The 20,139-nt window shown below is 61.1% G+C and overlaps 2 protein-coding genes and 1 long non-coding RNA gene across 7 annotated transcripts; 1 reads left to right on the top strand and 2 right to left on the bottom strand.

Annotated features, from left to right (window-relative positions):
* Positions 1-804: 804 nt before the first annotated feature.
* Positions 805-16,226, top strand: MCM7 (minichromosome maintenance complex component 7). 4 transcript variants are annotated; one of them, XR_011091590.1, is made up of 14 exons: positions 805-978; positions 3,954-4,080; positions 4,959-5,139; positions 5,888-6,025; positions 6,291-6,440; positions 6,692-6,806; positions 6,892-7,023; positions 7,375-7,458; positions 8,710-9,103; positions 11,195-11,278; positions 11,362-11,530; positions 12,627-12,736; positions 15,255-15,870; positions 16,006-16,226. XR_011091590.1 is itself a non-coding variant. In XM_068668419.1 (13 exons), the coding sequence occupies exons 3-13, from the start codon at positions 5,083-5,085 to the stop codon at positions 15,457-15,459; spliced, it is 1,638 nt and encodes a 545-aa protein (XP_068524520.1). In that variant the 5' UTR covers positions 805-978; positions 3,954-4,080; positions 4,959-5,082; the 3' UTR covers positions 15,460-16,226. The 4 variants fall into 4 exon arrangements, 3 of the variants coding, with proteins under 3 accessions (XP_068524520.1, XP_068524521.1, XP_068524522.1); XM_068668419.1 differs by having other exon boundaries at positions 15,255-16,226; XM_068668420.1 differs by lacking the exon at positions 805-978 and adding an exon at positions 3,085-3,114 and having other exon boundaries at positions 15,255-16,226.
* A 363-nt stretch (positions 16,227-16,589) lies between these two features.
* COPS6 (COP9 signalosome subunit 6) lies at positions 16,590-20,096 on the bottom strand (the record flags this gene model as incomplete). The annotated part of the gene is given in 5 exon segments (XM_068668417.1): positions 16,590-16,757; positions 17,659-17,758; positions 18,571-18,619; positions 18,622-18,666; positions 19,962-20,096. Coding segments are annotated over 5 exon segments (470 nt in total), but the record flags the coding sequence as incomplete, so codon positions are not given.
* On the bottom strand, positions 18,678-19,576 carry LOC137848929 (uncharacterized). Of its 2 annotated transcripts, none has more exons than XR_011091592.1 (3): positions 19,053-19,575; positions 18,777-18,859; positions 18,678-18,736 (listed from the first exon to the last, which is right to left on the bottom strand). It is a non-coding gene; the product is annotated as an uncharacterized lncRNA (long non-coding RNA). The 2 variants fall into 2 exon arrangements; XR_011091591.1 differs by having other exon boundaries at positions 18,699-18,736; positions 18,769-18,859; positions 19,053-19,576.
* Positions 20,097-20,139: the final 43 nt, after the last annotated feature.

The following is a 20,139-nucleotide window of genomic DNA, read 5'->3' as shown; positions in this document are numbered from 1 at the left end:
TTTTGCCCCTTTATCCCCCCCGCTTTGTGCCCCCCCCTCACCATTCACACCTCCCTTTACACCACCCCCCTTGTGCCCTCCCTCACCCTTTACCCTCCCATTTACCCCCCCCACTCCTTTATACCCCCCCTCGTGCCCCCCTGACCCCCCCCTCACCTTTATACCCCCCCTTTATGCCCCCCCACCCCTTTATGCCCCCCCCTTGTGGTCCCCTGGCCCTCCCTTTGTCCCCCCATCACCCGTTACCCCCCCACGACCCCTCCCTTGTGCCCCCCCGACCCCCCCCCCTTTACACTGCCCCCCTTTTCACCCCCCACCCCTTTAAATCCCCCCCTTGTGTCCCCCCATCCCTTTATACCCCCCCTTCTGCCCCCCTGACTCCCCCTTGTGCCCCCCCACCCCCTTTACACCCCCCCTTTTTCCCCCATGCCCCCCCTTGTGCCCCCCCGCCCCTTTATACCCCCCCTTGTGCCCCCCCACCCCTTTATATCCCCCCTTTTTCCCCCCATGACCCCCCCTTGTGTCCCCCCCTCCCCTTTACACCCCCCCATTTTTCCCCCATGCCCCCCCCCGTGCCCCCCCACCCCTTTATACCCCCCTTCTACCCCTCTGACCCCCCCTTGTGCCCCCCCCCCCTTTATACCCCCCCTTTTTCCCCCCCCTTGTGCCCCCCCCCACCCCCTTTCCCCCCCTTTACCCCCCTTTTCCCTCCCTCTTTCCCCCTCCCTCCCCCCCCACCTCCCTGCCACCCCCCCTCCCTCCCCCCCCCTTGATATTTTTCCCCCCCCCCCTTATTTTTCGCCCCCCCCAGGAGGCGCTGGCGCAGCGGCAGCAGCGGGTGCTGCGGGTGGGCGCTGGACGAGGTGGCCGAGGAGGAGCCGGCGCTGGCCGAAGCCGCCTGCGACAACGCCGCCCGCCTACCGACGCCTCTTCGCCGACGCCGTGCACGAGCTGCTGCCCCTCTTCCGGCACGGACAGGTCGGGACGGACCCCCCCGGACCCAAATCGGGCCCCCCCCCGGTCCTATTTCCCATCCTCAGACCCAATTTCCCTTTATTTTGCCCCATTTTCCCTCTCTTCTTTCACCACACACCCCACAAGCTCTTTGCCACTCCATTGGCACCAGGAGGTAGGAGTCAGACCCCTCCCAGACCCAAATGGGACCCCCCCCGACCCCAATTGGACCCCCCAAACCTCAATCGGTCCCCCCCGTCCTATTTTCCATCCTCAGACCCTATTTGCCCTTGTTTCACCCCATTTCCCCTCCCCTATTTCACCACACACCCCCCCAATTTGCCCCACAAGCTGCTGCCCCTCTTCCGGCACGGACAGGTCGGGACGGACCCCCCCGGACCCAAATCGGGCCCCCCCCCGGTCCTATTTCCCATCCTCAGACCCTATTTCCCTTTATTTTGCCCATTTTCCCTCCCTTCTTTCACCGCACACCCCCCACAAGCTCTTGTTACTCTATTGGTACCAGCAGGTAGGACTCAGACCCCCCCTGACCTAAATTGGACCCCCCCAAACCTAAATCAGTCCCCCCCGGTCCTATTTCCCATCCTCAGACCCTATTTCCCCATATTTCACCCCATTTTCGCTCCCCTCTTCCACCACGCACCCCCCACAAGCTGTTGGCACTGTTGGCACCTCCAGGTAGGACTCAGACCCCCCCAGACCCAAATTGGACGCTCGCAGACCCAAATTGCCCCCCCAGACCTAAATCAGACCCCCCCCCAATCCATTTCCCATCCTCAGACCCTATTTCCCCTTATTTCACCCCATTTCCCCTCCCCTGTTTCACCACACACCCCCCAATTTGCTCCACAAGCTGCTGCCCCTCTTCCAGCACGGACAGGTCGGGACGGACCCCCCCGGACCCAAATCGGGCCCCCCCCCCGGTCCTATTTCCCATCCTCAGACCCAATTTCCCTTTATTTTGCCCCATTTTCGCTCCCCTCTTTCACACACACACCCCCCACAAGCTCTTGTTACTCTATTGGTACCAGCAGGTAGGAGTCAGACCCCCCCTGACCTAAATTGGACCCCCCCAAACCTAAATCAGTCCCCCCCGGTCCTATTTCCCGTCCTCAGACCCTATTTCCCCATATTTCACCCCATTTTCGCTCCCCTCTTTCACCACACACACCCCCCACAAGCACTTGTCACTCTATTGGCACCTCCGGGTAGGACTCAGACCCCCCCAGACCCAAATTGGACGCTCGCAGACCCAAATTGCCCCCCCAGACCTAAATCAGACCCCCCCCCCCCAATCCTATTTTCCATCCTCAGACCCTATTTCCCCTTATTTCACCCCATTTCCCCTCCCCTGTTTCACCACACACCCCCCAATTTGCCCCACAAGCTGCTGCCCCTCTTCCAGCACGGACAGGGTCGGGATGGACCCCCCCCAGACCCAAATCGGGACCCCCCCCCGGTCCTATTTCCCATCCTCAGACCCTATTCCCCTTTATTTTGCCCCATTTTCGCTCCCCTCTTCCACCACACACCCCCCACAAGCACTTGTCACTCTATTGGCACCTCCAGGTAGGACTCAGACCCCCCCAGACCCAAATTGGACGCTCGCAGACCCAAATTGCCCCCCCCAGACCTAAATCAGACCCCCCCAACAATCTATTCCCCATCCTCAGACCCTATTTCCCTTTATTTCGCCCCATTTTTGCTCCCCTCTTTCACCGCACACCCCCCACAAGCTCTTGTTACTCTATTGGTACCAGCAGGTAGGAGTCAGACCCCCCCTGACCTAAATTGGACCCCCCCAAACCTAAATCAGTCCCCCCCGGTCCTATTTCCCGTCCTCAGACCCTATTTCCCCATATTTCACCCCATTTTCGCTCCCCTCTTCCACCACGCACCCCCCACAAGCTGTTGTCACTGTTGGCACCTCCGGGTAGGACTCAGACCCCCCCAGACCCAAATTGGACGCTCGCAGACCCAAATTGCCCCCCCAGACCTAAATCAGACCCCCCCCCCCAATCCTATTTCCCATCCTCAGACCCTATTTCCCCTTATTTCACCCCATTTCCCCTCCCCTGTTTCACCACACACACCCCCAATTTGCCCCACAAGCTGCTGCCCCTCTTCCGGCACGGACAGGTCGGGACGGACCCCCCCGGACCCAAATCGGGGCCCCCCCCCCGGTCCTATTTCCCATCCTCAGACCCTATTTCCCTTTATTTCGCCCCATTTTTCCTCCCCTCTTTCACCGCGCACCCCCCACAAGCTCTTGTTACTCCATTGGTACCAGCAGGTAGGAGTCAGACCCCCCCTGACCTAAATTGGACCCCCCCAAACCTAAATCAATCCCCCCCGGTCCTATTTCCCGTCCTCAGACCCTATTTCCCCATATTTCACCCCATTTTCGCTCCCCTCTTTCACCACACACCCCCCCACAAGCACTTGTCACTCTATTGGCACCTCCAGGTAGGACTCAGACCCCCCCAGACCCAAATTGGACGCTCGCAGACCCAAATTGCCCCCCCAGACCTAAATCAGACCCCCCCCCAATCCTATTTCCCATCCTCAGACCCTATTTCCCCTTATTTCACCCCATTTCCCCTCCCCTATTTCACCACACACCCCCCAATTTGCCCCACAAGCTGCTGCCCTTCTTCCGGCACGGACAGGTCGGGACAGACCCCCCCAGACCCAAATCGGGACCCCCCCCGAACCCAAATTGGGACCCCCCCATCCTATTTCCCATCCTCAGACCCAATTTCCCCCTATTTCACCCCATTTCCTCCCCCCATTTTCCCCCCACACCCCCCCCTTTGCCCTACAAGCTGCTGATTCTCTATTAAGAGTTCCCCAGCCCCATGTAGCCCCCCCCCCAACCCCAAATTACCCCCCTCCCAGCTCCAAATCGGCCCCCCCAGACCCCATTCCCCTTCCTCTGACCCAATTTTGCCCAATTTCACCCCATTTCCCCCCCCCAGGTGCCCCCCAAGGACGCTCTGGATGTGTACATCGAGCACCGGCTGCTGCTGGAGCAGCGGGGGCGCGAGGGGGGGGGCCACCCGCAGCCCCCAAAACAGCTACCCCCCCCGAGCTGCTGCGCCGCTTGTGAGTCACTGGGGGGGGGGGCACGACACAAAAAAAGGGGGTGGGGGGCTTCGCTGCGACCCCCCCCCGCCTGCAGAGCCCCGCGGGGGGCCCCCCAATTCCCCCTTCGCTCCCCCAAAATCCTTGACCCCCCCACTTCCATTTCCATCCCTGTGTGCCCCTAAAATCCCCCCCAATTCCCTGTGGCCCCCCCCTAATTCCCTGTGGCCCCCCCAGTTTCTATCCCCATTGCCCCCACGTCCCTGTTTCCCCCATTTCCATCCCCACGTGCCCCCCAGTTTCTTGTAGCCCCCCCATTTTTATCCCCATTTGCCCCCCCCAATTCCCTGTAGCCCCCCCATTTTTATCCCCATGTGCCCCCAATTCCCCCTCTCCCCCATTCCCATCCCCATGTGCCCCCCCCAATTCTCCATCACCCCCCCAATTCCCCTCCCCACGTGCCCCCAAGTCCCCGTTTCCCCCATTCCCCTCCCACGTGCCCCCCAATTCCCTGTAGCCCCCCCATTTTTACCCCGTGTGCCCCCATCTCCCCCCATTTTAATCCCAAATTCCCCCTCTCCCCTCATCCCCATCCCCATCACCCCCCCAATTCCCATCCCCACGTGTCCCCCAAGCCCCCCCAACCCCTGTTGTGCCCCCCCAGTTTCCATCTCCCCCCATTTTAATCCCCAATTCCCCTCCCCACGTGCCCTCGAAGCCCCCCCTGACCCCGTTGTGCCCCCCGACCCCCGTTGTGGCCCCCCAATTTCCACCTCCCCCCATTTTAATCCCCAATTCCCCTCCCCGTATGCCCCAATTCCCATCCCCACGTGCCCCCCAAGCCCCCCCCCGACCCCCTTGTGCCCCCCCTGACCCCGTTGTGCCCCCCCCGCCCCCAGCGAGCTCTACTTCACCGCCCCCTCGGCCACCAAAGCCCGCGTCATCCGCGACGTCCGCGCCGACTGCATCGGCAAGCTGGTGACCGTGCGCGGCATTGTCACCCGTGTCACCGAGGTCAAGCCCATGATGGTGGTGGCCACCTACAGCTGCGACCAGTGCGGCGCCGAGACCTACCAGCCCGTACGGGGGGGGGGGTGGCGTGGGGGGGGGCGCCAGGGGGCGTGGGGGGTGGTTGGTGAGGGGTGGAAGGGGGCGTTGGGTTGGGTGGAGGGGTTGAGGGGGCGTTGGGTTGAGTAGGGCGGAGCTTGGGTTGAGTAGGGGGGCTTTTTGATGGGTGGGGGGACGTTGGGGTTGAGTGGGGGGGCTTTGGGTTGAGTGGGGGGGGCTTTGGGTTGAGTGGGGGGGGTTGGGGTTGAGTGGAGGGGGCGTTGGGTTGAGTGGGGGTGCGTTGAGTGGGGGGGCTGGTGTTGGGTTGAGCGTGGGGGGGTTGGGATGAGTAGAGGAGGTTTCAGTTGAGTGGGGGGGGTTCATTGGGTTGAGGGGGGGCGTTGGGTTGGGTGGGGGGGCGTTGGGTTGGCTTTGGGTTGGGTGGGGGGGCGTAGGGGTTGAGTGGGGGGGGTTGGGTTGGGTGTGGGGGGATTGGGTTGAGTAGAGGGGTTTCATTTGGGGGGGCGTTGGGTTGAGTGGGGGGGGGGTTGGGTTGGGTGGGAGGGGGTTGGGGTTGAGTGGGGGGGCTTTGGGGTTGGGGGGGGGGCTTTGGGGTTGGGGGGGGTGTTGGGTTGCATAGAAGGGGCATTGGCTTGAGTAGGGGGTGGCCATTGGGGGTGCTGGGGTTGAGTAGAAGGCATGGGGTTGATGGGAGGGGTTTTGGGTTGAGTAGAGGGGGTTTTTGGTTGACCTGCAGCCCCCCCCGTGTCCCCCCCCCCAGGTTCTGGCCCCCACCTTCACGCCGCTGCTGCTGTGCCCCAGCACCGAGTGCCGCACCAACCGCGCCGGCGGCCGCCTCTGCCTGCAGAGCCGCGGCTCCAAATTCCTCAAATTCCAGGAGATGAAGCTGCAGGAGCACGTGGGTGCTGGGTGGGGGGGGACGTTGGGTGTGGGGGGGGCACCCCCAAAAGGTCCCATCTGTTGTCACCTCGCTTGGGGTCGCGGCGTCTCCTGGTGTCCCCCCCCTGCCCCGATCCGTCCTCTGGTGGCGACGTTCGTCATCTCCAGGCTGCTGTGGGGGCATCGGTGGTCCTTGGGGGGGGCGGGGGAGGTTTTGGGGGCGCTCCGCGTGGGGTGGGGTGACTGGACAGCATTGGGGACACCTTTGTGTCCCCCCCCCGCAGACCGACCAGGTCCCCGTGGGCCACCTCCCCCGCTCCATCAGCGTGGCCGTGCAAGGGGAGAACACGCGGCTGGCGCAGCCTGGGGACCACGTGGCCGTCACCGGCGTCTTCCTCCCGCTCCTCAGGACCGGCTTCCGCCAGCTCACGCAGGTCAGCGTCCCCAAATTGTCCCCAAACTGTCCCCCAAAGTGTCCCTCAGCGCATCAGGAACTTCCCCAATTGGTTGGTGGCGTCCCCAACACGCTACTTGTGTCCCCAACGCGTTGGGATTGTCCCCAACGCATCACGGGTGTCCTCAACACATCTCCAATGTTGAGGGGGATGTCACCAGGAATATCCCAAACACACCAGGAATGTCCCCAATGTGCCGGGGATGTCCCCAACACGCCCTGTCCCCGCAGGGTCTCCTCTCCGAGACCTACCTGGAAGCCCACCACATCGTGAAGATGACCAAGAGCGAGGAGGACGCATCAGGGGCCGATGAGCTGACGGAGGAAGAGCTGCGGCAGATCACGGGTGAGGTCCTGGGGGATATGGGGGCGCGGGGACATGCGGTTGGGCCCTACGGGACCCCACAGTGTCCCTGTATCCCCCCCTGTAGAGGAGGATTTCTACGACAAGCTGGCGGCCTCCATCGCCCCCGAGATCTACGGGCACGAGGACGTGAAGAAGGCGCTGCTGCTGCAGCTGGTGGGGGGCGTGGAGCGCAGCCCCCACGGCATGAGGATTCGGGGTGAGGGCGCGGGGCCACGTGTTGGGATTTTGGGGAGGTTCCTCATGGCTGTGCAGGAAGTTTTGGGGGTGCAGAAGAGCCCACGGGGGTCCCTGATTCCATGGGTTGAGATTTTGGGGGTCAAGAGCGGTCCCTGGGGGTCCCCATCCATATATGGGAAGGTTTGGAGGTGCAGGGGGTCCCCACATCCACGTAGGAAGGTTTGGGGGGTGCAGAAGGTTCTGTGGTGCCCCCACATCCGTGCACCAAGCTCTGGGGGTGCAGGTGTTCCCCATCCCCATGGGGGAGGGGGGCACAGGACCCCGCAGGTCCCCACCAGCCCATCTCTGAGACGTTGGGGGTGCCCCCCAGGTAACATCAACATCTGCCTGATGGGAGACCCCGGCGTGGCCAAGTCCCAGCTGCTCTCCTACATCGACCGCCTGGCACCGCGCAGTGAGTGCCGCGAGTCCTTGGGTTGGGTTGAGTACAATTGAGTAGCGTTGGGTAGGGTTTGGTTGAGGAGTAGGGTTGATTAGGGTAGGGTAGGGTTGGGTTGGGTACAGTTGAGTAGGGTTGCATTGGGTAGGGTTGAGTAGCGTTGAGTAGGAGGGTTGATTAGGGTAGGGTTGGGTAGCATTGGGTTGGGTTCAGTTGGTAGGGTTGGGTTGAGTAGTAGGGTTGATTAGGATTGGGTTGGGTACAGTTGAGTAGGGTTGGGTAGGGTTGGGTTCAGTAGTAGGGTTGGGTAGTGTTGGGTAGGGTAGGGTTGAGTACGGTTGGGTAGCGTTGGGTTGGGTTTGGTTGAGTAGCGTTGGGTAGGGTTTGGTTGAGTAGTTGGGTTGGGTACAGTTGAGTAGGGTTGCGTTGGGTAGGGTTGAGTAGGGTTGCGTTGGGTGCGGTTGGGTAGCGTTGGGTTTGGTTGAGTAGCGTTGGGTAGGGTTTGGTTGAGTAGTTGGGTTGGGTACAGTTGAGTAGGGTTGCGTTGGGTAGGGTTGAGTAGGGTTGCGTTGGGTGCGGTTGGGTAGCGTTGGGTTTGGTTGAGTAGCGTTGGGTAGGGTTTGGTTGAGTAGTTGGGTTGGGTACAGTTGAGTAGGGTTGCGTTGGGTTTGGTTGGGTAGCGTTGGGTTGGGTTTGGTTGGGTAGCGTTGGGTAGGGTTTGGTTGAGTAGTAGGGTTGATTAGGGTAGGGTTGCGTTGGGTACAGTTGAGTAGGGTTGCGTTGGGTGCGGTTGGGTAGCATTGGGTTGGGTTTGGTTGAGTAGTAGGGTTGATTAGGGTTGGGTTGGGTACGGTTGGGTAGGGTTGGGTTCAGTTGATTAGGGTTGGGTTGGGTAGGGTTGAGTAGCGTTGGGTAGGGTTGGGTTGAGTAGGGTTGGGTAGGGTTGAGTACAGTTGAGTTGGGTAGGGTTGAGTAGCGTTGGGTAGGGTTGAGTAGCGTTGGGTAGGGTTGAGTAGCGTTGGGTAGGGTTGAGTAGCGTTGGGTAGGGTTGAGTAGCGTTGGGTAGGGTTGAGTAGCGTTGGGTGGGACGGGCCCTTTGAAACCTCCCAGCCCCCTCCGGTGACCCCAATGCAGAACCTCGATGTTCCCCATGCCCCATAGCAGCCTCCCATCCCCTTAAAGACCTGGGACACCCCAAAACCCCCCCTAACCGAGCCCTGTCCCCCCCTCCCTGACCTCCCCACCTCACACCCGTCCATCCCCAAGGCCAGTACACCACGGGCCGGGGCTCGTCGGGCGCGGGGCTGACGGCGGCCGTGCTTCGCGACCCGGTGACGGGCGAGCTGGCGTTGGAAGGCGGCGCCTTGGTCTTGGCCGACCAAGGCATCTGCTGCATCGACGAATTCGACAAGATGTCCGAGGCCGACCGCACGGCCATCCACGAGGTGCTGGAGCAGCAGAGCGTCTCCATCGCCAAGGCCGGCGTTTTGGCCACCCTCAACGCCCGCTGCGCCGTCTTGGCGGCCGCCAACCCCGCCTACGGGCGCTACGACGCCCGGCGCAGCCTGGAGCACAACCTCCGCCTGCCGGCCGCGCTCCTCTCCCGCTTCGACCTCCTCTGGCTGCTGCCCGACCGCCCCGACCGCGACCATGACCTGCGGTGAGGGGGGGCGGGGGGGCGGTGGGGACAATGGGGACGGTGGTGGGGACCGTAATGGGAAGATGAGGACCATAATGGGGGTGATGGGGACCATAATGGGAAGATGGGGACCATAATGGGGGTGATGGGGATGGAGGTGGGGACATGAGGATGATGGGGACCACAATGAGGTTGATGGGGACCGTAATGGGAAGATGGGGACCATAATGGGGGTGGTGGGGACGTGGGGGTGGTGGGGACCATAATGGGGGTGATGGGGACGGAGGTGGGGATATGGGGGTGATGGGGACCATAATGGGAAGATGAGGACCATAATGGGGGTGATGGGGACAGAGGTGGGGATATAGGGTTGATGGGGACCATAATGGGAAGATGGGGACCATAATGGGGGTGATGGGGACAGAGGTGGGGACATGGGGGTGGTGGGGACCATAATGGGAAGATGGGGACCATAATGGGGGTGATGGGGACGGAGGTGGGGACATGGGGGTGGTGGGGACCATAATGGGGGTGATGGGGACAGAGGTGGGGATGATGGGGACCATAATGGGGTTGATGGTGACCATAATGGGAAGATGGGGACCATAATGGGGGTGATGGGGACGGAGGTGGGAACGTGGGAGTGGTAGGGACCATAATGGGGTGACGGGGACTGAGGTGGGGATGTGGGGGTGATGGGGACCATAATGGGGATGGATCTGGGGATGTGGGGGTGACAGGGGCCATAATTGGGTTGGATTTGGGGACATGGGGGTGATGGAACTGTAATTGGGATGGAGGCGGGGATGATGGGGATGGATTTGGGGATGATGGGGACCATAACAGGATGAATCTGGGGACATGGGGTTGATGGGGACCATAACGGGATGGATTTGGGGATGTTTGGATGACTGGGAACATAATGGAGATGGATTTGGGGATGATGGGGACCGTAATGGGATGGATTTGGGGACATGGGGGTGACAGGAACCGTAATGGGGGTGAATTTGGGAACATAGGGGTGATGGGGACCATAATGGGGATGGATCTGGGGATGTGGGGGTGACAGGGGCCGTAATTGGGTTGGATTTGGGGACATGGGGGTGATGGAACTGTAATTGGGATGGAGGCGGGGATGATGGGGATGGATTTGGGGTTGATGGGGACCATAACGGGATGGATTTGGGGATGTTTGGATGACTGGGAACATAATGGAGATGGATTTGGGGATGATGGCGACCGTAATGGGGACGGATCTGGGGACGTGGGGGTGATGGGGGCCATAACAGGGATGGATTTGGGGACATTTGGATGACGGGGATCATAATGGGGATGGATTTGGGGACAGGGGGGTGATGGGGACCATGATGAGGATGATGGTGGGGACAGAGGTGGAGACATGGGGGTGACAAGGACCGTAATGGGGATGGATGTGGGGACACGGCGGTGATGTGGACCATAATGGGGAAAGATTTGGGGACAGGGGGGTGACAGGGACCATAATGGGGCTGGATTTGGGGACATCTGGATGACTTGGATCATAATGGGGAAGGATTTGGGGACGGGGGGGTAACAGGGACCATAATGGGGATGGATTTGGGGACATCTGGATGACTGGGACCATAATGGGGATGGATCTGGGGACATTTGGATGATGGGGGCCATAGCGGGGATGGATTTGGGGACATGGGGGTGATGGGGACCATAATGGGGAAGGATTTGGGGACAGGGGGGTAACAGGGACCATAATGGGGAAGGATTTGGGGACATTTGGATGATGGGGGCCATAGCGGGGAAGGATTTGGGGACATGGGGGTGATGGGGACCATAATGGGGAAGGATTTGGGGACGGGGGGGGTAACAGGGACCATAATGGGGATGGATTTGGGAACATATGGATGACTGGGACCATAATGGGGAAGGATTTGGGGACAGGAGGGTAACAGGGACCATAATGGGGAAGGATTTGGGGACATCTGGATGACTGGGACCATAGCGGGGATGGATTTGGGGACGGGCTGGTGACGGGGACCATAACGGGGATGGATTTGGGGACGACGGCGATCCTAATTTTGGGCGATCCTAATTTTGACCGCTCCCACCCAACCCCAGCCTGGCCCAGCACATCACCTACGTGCACCAGCACAGCCGCCAGCCGCCCAGCTCCTTCCAGCAGCTGGACATGAAGCTGATGAGGTCGGTGCCACCCCCAAATCCCCTCCGCTGCCCCCCCTGTCCCCTGCGGTGTCCCCACCCGCCCCCAATGTCCCCGCCCGCAGGCGTTACATCGCCACCTGCAAGAGGAAGCAGCCGGTGGTGCCCGAGGCCTTGGCCGACTACATCACGGCCGCCTACGTGGAGATGCGCAAGGAGGCCTGGGCCAGCAAGGACAGCACCTACACCTCCGCCCGCACCCTGCTCGGCATCCTGCGCCTCGCCACCGCGCTGGTGGGTGGCCGGGGGGGGGGCGTGGGGAGGAGATTTGGGGTCATGGGGGGAAAGGGGAGGAGGTTTGGGGTCAAGGGGAGAAGGTTTGGGGTCATGGGGGGAAAGGGGAGGAGGCTTGGGGTCAAGGGGAGAAGGTTTGGGGTCAAGGGGAGGATGGAGGAGGCTTGGGGTCAAGGGGAGAAGATTTGGGGTCAAGGGGAGGATGGAGGAGGCTTGGGGTCAAGGGGAGAATGGGGAGGAGGTTTGGGGTCAAGGGGAGAAGATTTGGGGTCAAGGGGAGAATGGGGAGGAGGTTTGGGGTCAAGGGGAGAAGATTTGGGGTCAAGGGGAGAATGGGGAGGAGGTTTGGGGTCAATCAGAGGAGGTTTGGGGTCAACGGGAGAATGGGGAGAAGGTTTGGGGTCGAGGGGGAAAACAGGGAGGGGGGGTGGGGGTGATGGGGAGAAAGGGGAGGGGGTTTGGGGTCAAGGGGAGAAGATTTGTGGTCAAGGGGAGGACGGGGAGGAGGCTTGGGGTCAAGGGAAGGAGGCTTGGGGTCAAGGGGAGAAGATTTGGGGTCCAGGGGAGGACAGGGAGGAGGCTTGGGGTCAAGGGGAGAAGATTTGGGGTCAAGGGGAGGACAGGGAGGAGGCTTGGGGTCAAGGGGAGAAGATTTGGGGTCAAGGGGAGGATGGAGGAAGCTTGGGGTCATTGGGGGGAGGCTTGGGGTCGAGGGGAGAATGGGGAGGAGGTTTGGGGTCAAGGTGAGAATATTTGGGGTCGAGGGGGGGAATGGGGAGAAGGCTTGGGGTCAAGGGGAGAATGGGGAAGAGGCTTGGGGTCAAGGGGAGAAGATTTGGGGTCAAGGGGAGAACGGGGAGGAGGTTTGGGGTCAAGGGGAGAAGATTTGGGGTCAAGGGGATATTTGGGGTCATGGGGAGAACAGGCAGGAGAAGTCTTGGACACGAGGAGGAGGAGGGGCAGGAGAAGACTTGGGGTCATGGGAGGGGGCAGGAGGAGGTGGGACAGGGCGGGACCCGACAGAAGGCTGGATTTGGGGGTGGGGGGGGGTCCAGGTGGTGACCCCAAACCCCCCCCCCCCGGTGCCTCCCCCCAGGCCCGGCTGCGGCTGGTGGACGTGGTGGAGAAGGAGGACATCAACGAGGCCATGAGGCTGATGGAGATGTCCAAGGACTCGCTGCAGGGGGACAGGGGACAGCAGGGCCGGTGAGCGGGGACACGGGGAGGGGGCTTGGGGACATGGTGGGGGTGTCCCCTGAGGGGACAGGGAGGAGGTGACGCTTTTAGGGTCAGCCCAACCCATCCCATCCCGTCCCAACGCAGCCCCAGGGTGGTGGGGAGGTGACACGGTTGGGGTGGCCACGTCACCATCTTGGGGGATGTCCCCAAGATGGTTTTAGGGAGGTGCCACCACCCTCGGGATGTCCCCGATGTGATTAGAGAGGTCCCATCACCCTCGGGATGTCCCCAAGATGGGTTTTGGGACGATGGCCACCACCCTCAACACATCCCAAGAGGGTTTTAGGGAGATGCTACCACCTTTAGGATGTCCCTAAGATGCTTGGGGAGATGCCACCACCCTCTGGATGTCCCCAAGATGTTTTTAGGGAGATGCCACCACCCTCTGGATGTCCCCAAGCTGTCTTTGGGAAGATGCCACCACCTTTAGGATGTCCCTAAGATGCTTGGGGAGATGCCACCACCCTCTGGATGTCCCCAAGATGATTTTAGGGAGGTGCTACCACCCTCAGGATGTCCCCAAGCTGTCTTTGGGAAGATGCCACCACTTTTAGGATGTCCCTAAGATGCTTGGGGAGGTGCCACCACCCTCAGGATGTCCCCAAGATATTTTTTAGGCCACGCCACCACCCCTGGGACCCCCCCAAACCATCTTTAAGCAGCCACCACCACCCTCAACCCCTCCCAAGATGGTTTTAGGGAGATGCCACCACACTCACTATGTCCCCAGGATGTTTTTTTGGGGCATGCCACCACCCTTGGGACATCCCCAAGACATCTTTAGGGAGGTGCCACCACCCTCAGGATGTCCCCAAGCTGTCTTTGGGAAGATGCCACCACCTTTAGGATGTCCCTAAGATGCTTGGGGAGGTGCCACCACCCTCTGGATGTCCCCAAGATATTTTTTAGGGCCACGCCACCACCCTTAGGACCCCCCCAAACCATCTTTAAGCAGCCACCACCACCCTCAACCCCTCCCAAGATGTTTTTAGGGAGGTGCCACCACCCTCAGGATGTCCCTAAGATGCTTGGGGAGATGCCACCACCCTCTGGATGTCCCCAAGATGATTTTAGGGAGACGCCACCACCCTCACTATGTCCCCAGGATGTTTTTTGGGGCATGACACCACCCTTGGGACATCCCCAAGACATCTTTAGGGAGGTGCTACCACCCTCAGGCTGTCCCCAAGATGTTTTTAGGGCCACGCCACCACCCTTGGGAACATCTTTAGGGAGGTGCCACCACCCTCAGGATGTCCCCAAGATGGTTTTAGGGAGACGCCACCACCCTCAGGATGTCCCGAAGATGCTTGGGGAGATGCCACCACCCTCTGGATGTCCCCAAGATGTTTTTAGGGAGGTGCCACCACCCTCAGGATGTCCCCAAGATGGTTTTAGGGAGACGCCACCACCTTTAGGATGTCCCTAAGATGCTTGGGAGATGCCACCACCCTCTGGATGTCCCCAAGATGTTTTTAGGGAAGTGCCACCACCCTCACCATGTCCCCAAGATATTTTTTAGGCCACACCACCACCCTTGGGACCCCCCCAACCCATCTTTAGGCAACCCCCACCACCCTCAACCCCTCCCAAGAGGGTTTTAGGGAGGTGCCACCACCCTCAGGATGTCCCCAAGCTGTCTTTGGGAAGATGCCACCACTTTTAGGATGTCCCAAAGATGCTTGGGGAGGTGCCACCACCCTCTGGATGTCCCCAAGATATTTTTTAGGTCACGCCACCACCCCTGGGACCCCCCCAAACCATCTTTAGGCAGCCACCACCATCCTCAACCCCTCCCAAGAGGGTTTAAAGGAGGTGCCACCACCTTTAGGATGTCCCCATGATGCTTGGGGAGGTGCCACCACCCTCTGGATGTCCCCAAGATGATTTTAGGGAGATGCCACCGCCCTCACTATGTCCCCAGGATGTTTTTTGGGGCATGACACCACCCTTGGGACATCCCCAAGACATCTTTAGGGAGGTGCTACCACCCTCAGGATGTCCCCAGGATGGTTTTAGGGAGATGCCACCACCCTCAGGCTGTCCCCAAAATGTTTTTAGGGCCATGCCACCTCCCTTGGGAACATCTTTAGGGAGGTGCCACCCCCCTCAGGATGTCCCCAAGATGGTTTTAGGGAGACGCCACCACCTTTAGGATGTCCCTAAGATGCTTGGGAGATGCCACCACCCTCTGGATGTCCCCAAGATGGTTTTAGGGAGGTGCCACCACCCTCAGGATGTCCCCAAGCTGTCTTTGGGAAGATGCCACCACCTTTAGGATGTCCCTAAGATGCTTGGGGAGGTGCCACCACCCTCTGGATGTCCCCAAGATATTTTTTAGGCCACGCCACCACCCCTGGGACCCCCCCAGCCATCTTTAAGCAACCCCCACCACCCTCAACCCCTCCCAAGATACTCGGGGCGCTGCCACCCGCCCGGGGACACCCCGTAACCCCCATCGGTGACCCCCTTGTCCCCTCCGCAGCCCCCCCCGGCCGTCGGATGCCATCTTCGCGGCGCTGCGGGAGCTGGCGGGGCCGGGGGGGCGCAGCCTGCGCCTGGCCGAGGCTTTGCCCCGGTGCTTGGCCAAGGGCTTCACCCCCGCCCAGGTCCAGGAGGCGCTGGAGGAGTACGAGGAGCTCAACGTGCTGCAGGTCAACGCCACCCGCACCCGCGTCACCTTCGTCTGAGGGGGGGACTCGGGGGGGGCCAGGGATGTATGGGGAGGGCTCCAGGGGTCTTCAGGGGTCTTCGGGGGGTGATGGGGAGGGGCTGGGGGAGCTCCTGGGGGAGCGGGGTCAACCCAACGGCGTCTTCTTGGGGTCGGAGGAGGTCCCGTGGGATCGCCGAGGGGGTGTGGGGGCGATTGGGGACGTCCTACGGTGTCTTCGTGGGGTCATGAGGGGTCCCATGGCATTTTTGGGGGGGCATGAGATGTCCCATGGCGTGTTTTTGGGGGGCCATGAGATGTCCCATGGCGTGTTTTTGGGGTCATGAGATGTCCCATTGGGTTTTTTGGGGTCAGAGGAGGTCCCTTGGGATCACCAAGGGGGTGTGGGGGCGATTGGGGACATCCTATGGTGTCTTTGTGGGGTCATGAGGTGTCTCATGGCCTGTTTTTGGGGTCATGAGATGTCCCACGGTGTCTTTTTGGGGTCGTGGGAGGTCCCGTGGTGTCACCGCAGGGTGTGGGGACACTTGGGGACACCCCAACGGCGTCTTCATGGGGTCATGAGATGTTACTTGGCGTGTTTTTGGGGTCACGGGGGTCCCATGGCGTGTTTTTGGGGTCATGAGATGTCCCATTGGATTTTTTGGGGTCGGAGGAGGTCCCATGGGATCTCCAGATGCCGCGGGGCCAATTGGGGACCCCCCCCCACCCTCTCCCTTTTGCCTCCAGTTTCTTGTTCTCTGTTTTTTTAACCAATAAACTGTTTTTTTAGGGTTTGTTCTGAAACTGGGGGTGCTGCTTCTTCCTTCCTGTGCCCCCCCCCTTGGGTGTCCCATCATTGGGTGCCCCCCCCCTTGAGTGTCCTGTCATTGGGTGCCCCCCCCACTGGTATTTCCCCTATTGGGTGCCCCCCCCTTGAGTGTCCCGTCATTGGGGTGCCCCCCCCTTGGGTGTTCCCTGTTGGGTGCCCCCCCCTTGAGTGTCCCGTCATTGGGTTCCCCCCCCCATTGGGTGCCCCCCCCTTGACTGTTCCCTGTTGGGTGCCCCCCCATCGGGTGCCCACCTTCGCTACCCCCCCCCATCGATATTCCCCATTGCCCCCCCCCCAATACATCACCAGCCAGCCTCGTGCCCTCGCCCAACATTCCCTTTATTTTTTTTTGGGGGGTGGGGGGGCTAAAAGAAGAGCCCCCGCATGCGGCGCCCGATGCCCTGGCGGTCGTAGAGGACGTTGAACTTGTTGACGAACTGGTTCATGGTGTTGCAGGTCTTGGTGATGGTGCCCAGGTAGGCCATCAGCCCCACGTCGTTGCATTGCTGGGGGAGGGGGGGGGGAAATGGGGGTGTTGGGGGGCGCTTCTGGGGTCGCCGGACCGTTGTGGGGTCATTGAGACCTCTTGGGTACCGCCAACCCCTCCTATGGGGCCACAAATGCCGCTTATGGGGCCACCAACCCCTGTTATGGGGCCACCAAGGCCTCTTGGGTATCACCAACACCATTTATAGGGCCACCAAAACCTCTTATGGAACCACACAGACCTCTTGGGTACCACCAACCCCTTATGGGGTCACCAAGACCTCTATGGGGCACCAACACCTTCTATGGGGTCACCAAGAGCTCTTGGGTACCACCAACCCCATTTATAGGGCCACCAAAACCTCTTATGGGGCCACCAAGGCCTCTTGGGTACCACCCACTCTCTTATAGGGCCACCACCACCTTTTATGGGGGTCACTATGACCTTATGGGGCCACCAAGACCTCTTGGGTACAACAACCCCTTATGGGGTCACCAAGACCTCTTATGGGGCACCAACACCTTCTATAGGGTCACCAAGAGCTCTTGGCTACCACCTACTCCTGTTATGGGGCCACCACCACTTTTTATGGGTCACTATGCCCTTACAGGGCCACCAAGACCTCTTGGGTACCACCCACCCTCTTAATAGGGCCACCAAAACCTCATATGGGCCACCAGGACCACCTGCGTACCACCCCACTCCTCTTATGGGGCCACCAACACCTTTTATGGGGTCACTATGACCTTATGGGGCCACCAAGACCTCTTGGGTACCACCAACCCCTTTTATGGGGCCCGCCCCACCACCACCAACCCACGCGCTGCCCCCAGCCCACTTTTGGCTGCCCCCTGTCCCCTTTTGGGGCCCCCCCGGCCCTTTTGGGGTCTCCCCAGCCCCTTTTGGGGGTCCCCGCTCACGTCATAGAAGTCGGTCTTGAACTTGTCGGTGCTGAGCACGGGCAGGCAGTGGCACAGGGCGCAGGCCTCCCGCAGGATCTCGTGGTTGAAGGCACGGCGCCTGCTGGGGGGCGGAGGGAGGGGGTTTTGGGGACACCCCGGGGACACCCCAGGTTCTTTGGGGACATCCGGTCCCTCGGGGCCGTCCCAATCCCTTGGGGGCAGTGGGGTTCCTTGGGGACGCTCCAATTCCTCAGGGCCACCCCAATCCCCTGGGGACAGTGGGGTTCCTTGGGGACACCCCAAATTCCTCAGGGCCATCCCAATCTCTTGGGGCCAGTGGGGTTCCTTGGGGACATCCCAAATTCCTTGGGGACACCCAGGTCCCTCAGGGCCACCTGAATCCCTCAGGACCATCGGAATCCTTTAGGGACACCCCAAAGTCCCTCGGGGACACCCCAAGTTCCTGGGGGCTCACCCCAATCCCTCAGAGCCACCCCAATCCCCTGGGGACATTGGGATTCCTTGGGGACACCCAATTCCTTGGGGACACCCAGGTCCCTCAGGGCCATCAGAATCCTTTAGGGACACCCCAAGTTCCTGGGGGCCACCCCAATCCCCTGGGGACACTGGGATCCCTTGGGACACCCCAAAGTCCCTCGGGGCCACCCCAATCCACTGGGGACACTGGGATTCTTGGGGACACCCCAAATTCCTTGGGGACACCCCCAATTCCTCAAGGCCATCCCAATCCCTTGGGGACCCCCAGGTCTTTCAGGGCCACCCAACTACCTTGGGGACACCCCAAAGTTCCTTAGGGCCACCCCAATCCCCTGGGGCCACCCCAACCCCTGGGGGCTCCCCAGGTCCCTCGGGGTCACCCCAACCCCCCCAGCCCCCCCCCATGTCCCTCGGGTCCCCCCCCGGTGCCACCCACCGGCCTCGGCGGCGCGCACGTACTCCAGGATGAGGCGCACGCGCTGTGCAGCATCTTGATGGCGCTGTGCTGCGCGATCAGGTGCTCGGCCACTGCGGGGGGACACCGTGTCACCGTGTCACCATGTCACCACGTTACAGTGTCACCATGTCCCCATCTCACCTGCGTCATGGTGTCACATGTCACTGTGTCACCACGTTACACTGTCACCGCATCACTATGTCACGGTGTCACCATGTCACCACGTTACAGTGTCACCGTGTCACCATCTCACTGTGTCACAGTCTCACACTGTCACCATGTCACCGTGTCACCACATCACAGTGTCACCGTGTCACCACGTCCACTGTGTCACCTCGACACCGTGTCACCACGTCACCGTGTCACCATGTCACGGTGTCACCATGTCACAATGTCACCACGTCACCATGTCACCACGTCACGGTGTCACCATGTCACGGTGTCACCACGTCACCACGTCATGGTGTCACCACGTCACCGTGTCACCATGTCCCCATGTCACTGCGTCACGGTGTCACCATGTCACTGTGTCACCACGTTACACTGTCACCCGCGTCACTATGTCACCGTGTCACCCCATTACAGTGTCACCTCGACACCGTGTCACCACGTTACAGTGTCACCGTGTCATCATCTCACTGCGTCACAGTCTCATGGTGTCACCATGTCACTGTGTCACCACGTCACGGTGTCACGCTGTCACCACGTTACAGTGTCACCATGTCCCCATGTCACTGCATCACAGTGTCACCATGTCACTGTGTCACCACGTCACGGTGTCACCACGTCACCACGTTACAGTGTCACCATGTCCCCATGTCACTGCATCATGGTGTCACCATGTCACTGTGTCACCATGTCACGGTGTCACCATGTCACCGTGTCACCACGTTACAGTGTCACCATCTCACTGCGCCAGTCTCACGGTGTCACCACGTCACCACGTCACGGTGTCACCGTGTCACCATGTCACGGTCTCACCCTGTCACCATGTCACCGTGTCACCCCACCTCACTGTAGCACGTCACCGTGTCCCCGTGTCAACGCCCCCCCACATCACCGTGTCCCCACTCCCCCCCACGTCCCTGACACCCCCCCCTTGTCCCCCATATCCCTGTCCCTGCCCCACCTTGTCCCCAATGCCCCCCCTTGCCCCCCCCATGTCCCCAACACCCCCTGTGCCCCCCCCATACCCCTACCCCCCCCCTTTACCCCCCTTTATCCCCCCCCATGTCCCTGTCACCCCCCTCATCCCCCCATATCCCCATCCCTGCCCCCCTCCCCATGTCCCCTATGCCCCCCCTCGCCCCTCCCCGTGTCCCCCCTCCCCGTGACCCCCCCCCCCCGTGCCCCCCCCCCCCCCCACCGGTGGAGTTCTCCCCGCTGCCCGTGGCCGTCATCCTGGCCACGTGGTCGACCCCGATGCGCTCGGCCTCCTCGGTGGCCAGGGTGTAGGGCAGCTCCGCGAACAGCATGGTGGCCTGGGGGGGGCACAGGGGGGCTATTTTTTACGGGGGGGGGGTAACGGCCACGCACACCCCCCC

The sequence above is a fragment of the Anas acuta genome, unplaced genomic scaffold (assembly GCF_963932015.1).
Source record: "Anas acuta unplaced genomic scaffold, bAnaAcu1.1 SCAFFOLD_404, whole genome shotgun sequence".
Taxonomy (NCBI): domain Eukaryota; kingdom Metazoa; phylum Chordata; class Aves; order Anseriformes; family Anatidae; genus Anas; species Anas acuta.
The sequence above is the reverse complement of the archived record's forward strand: the minus strand, read 5'-3'. Positions and strand labels throughout refer to the sequence as shown.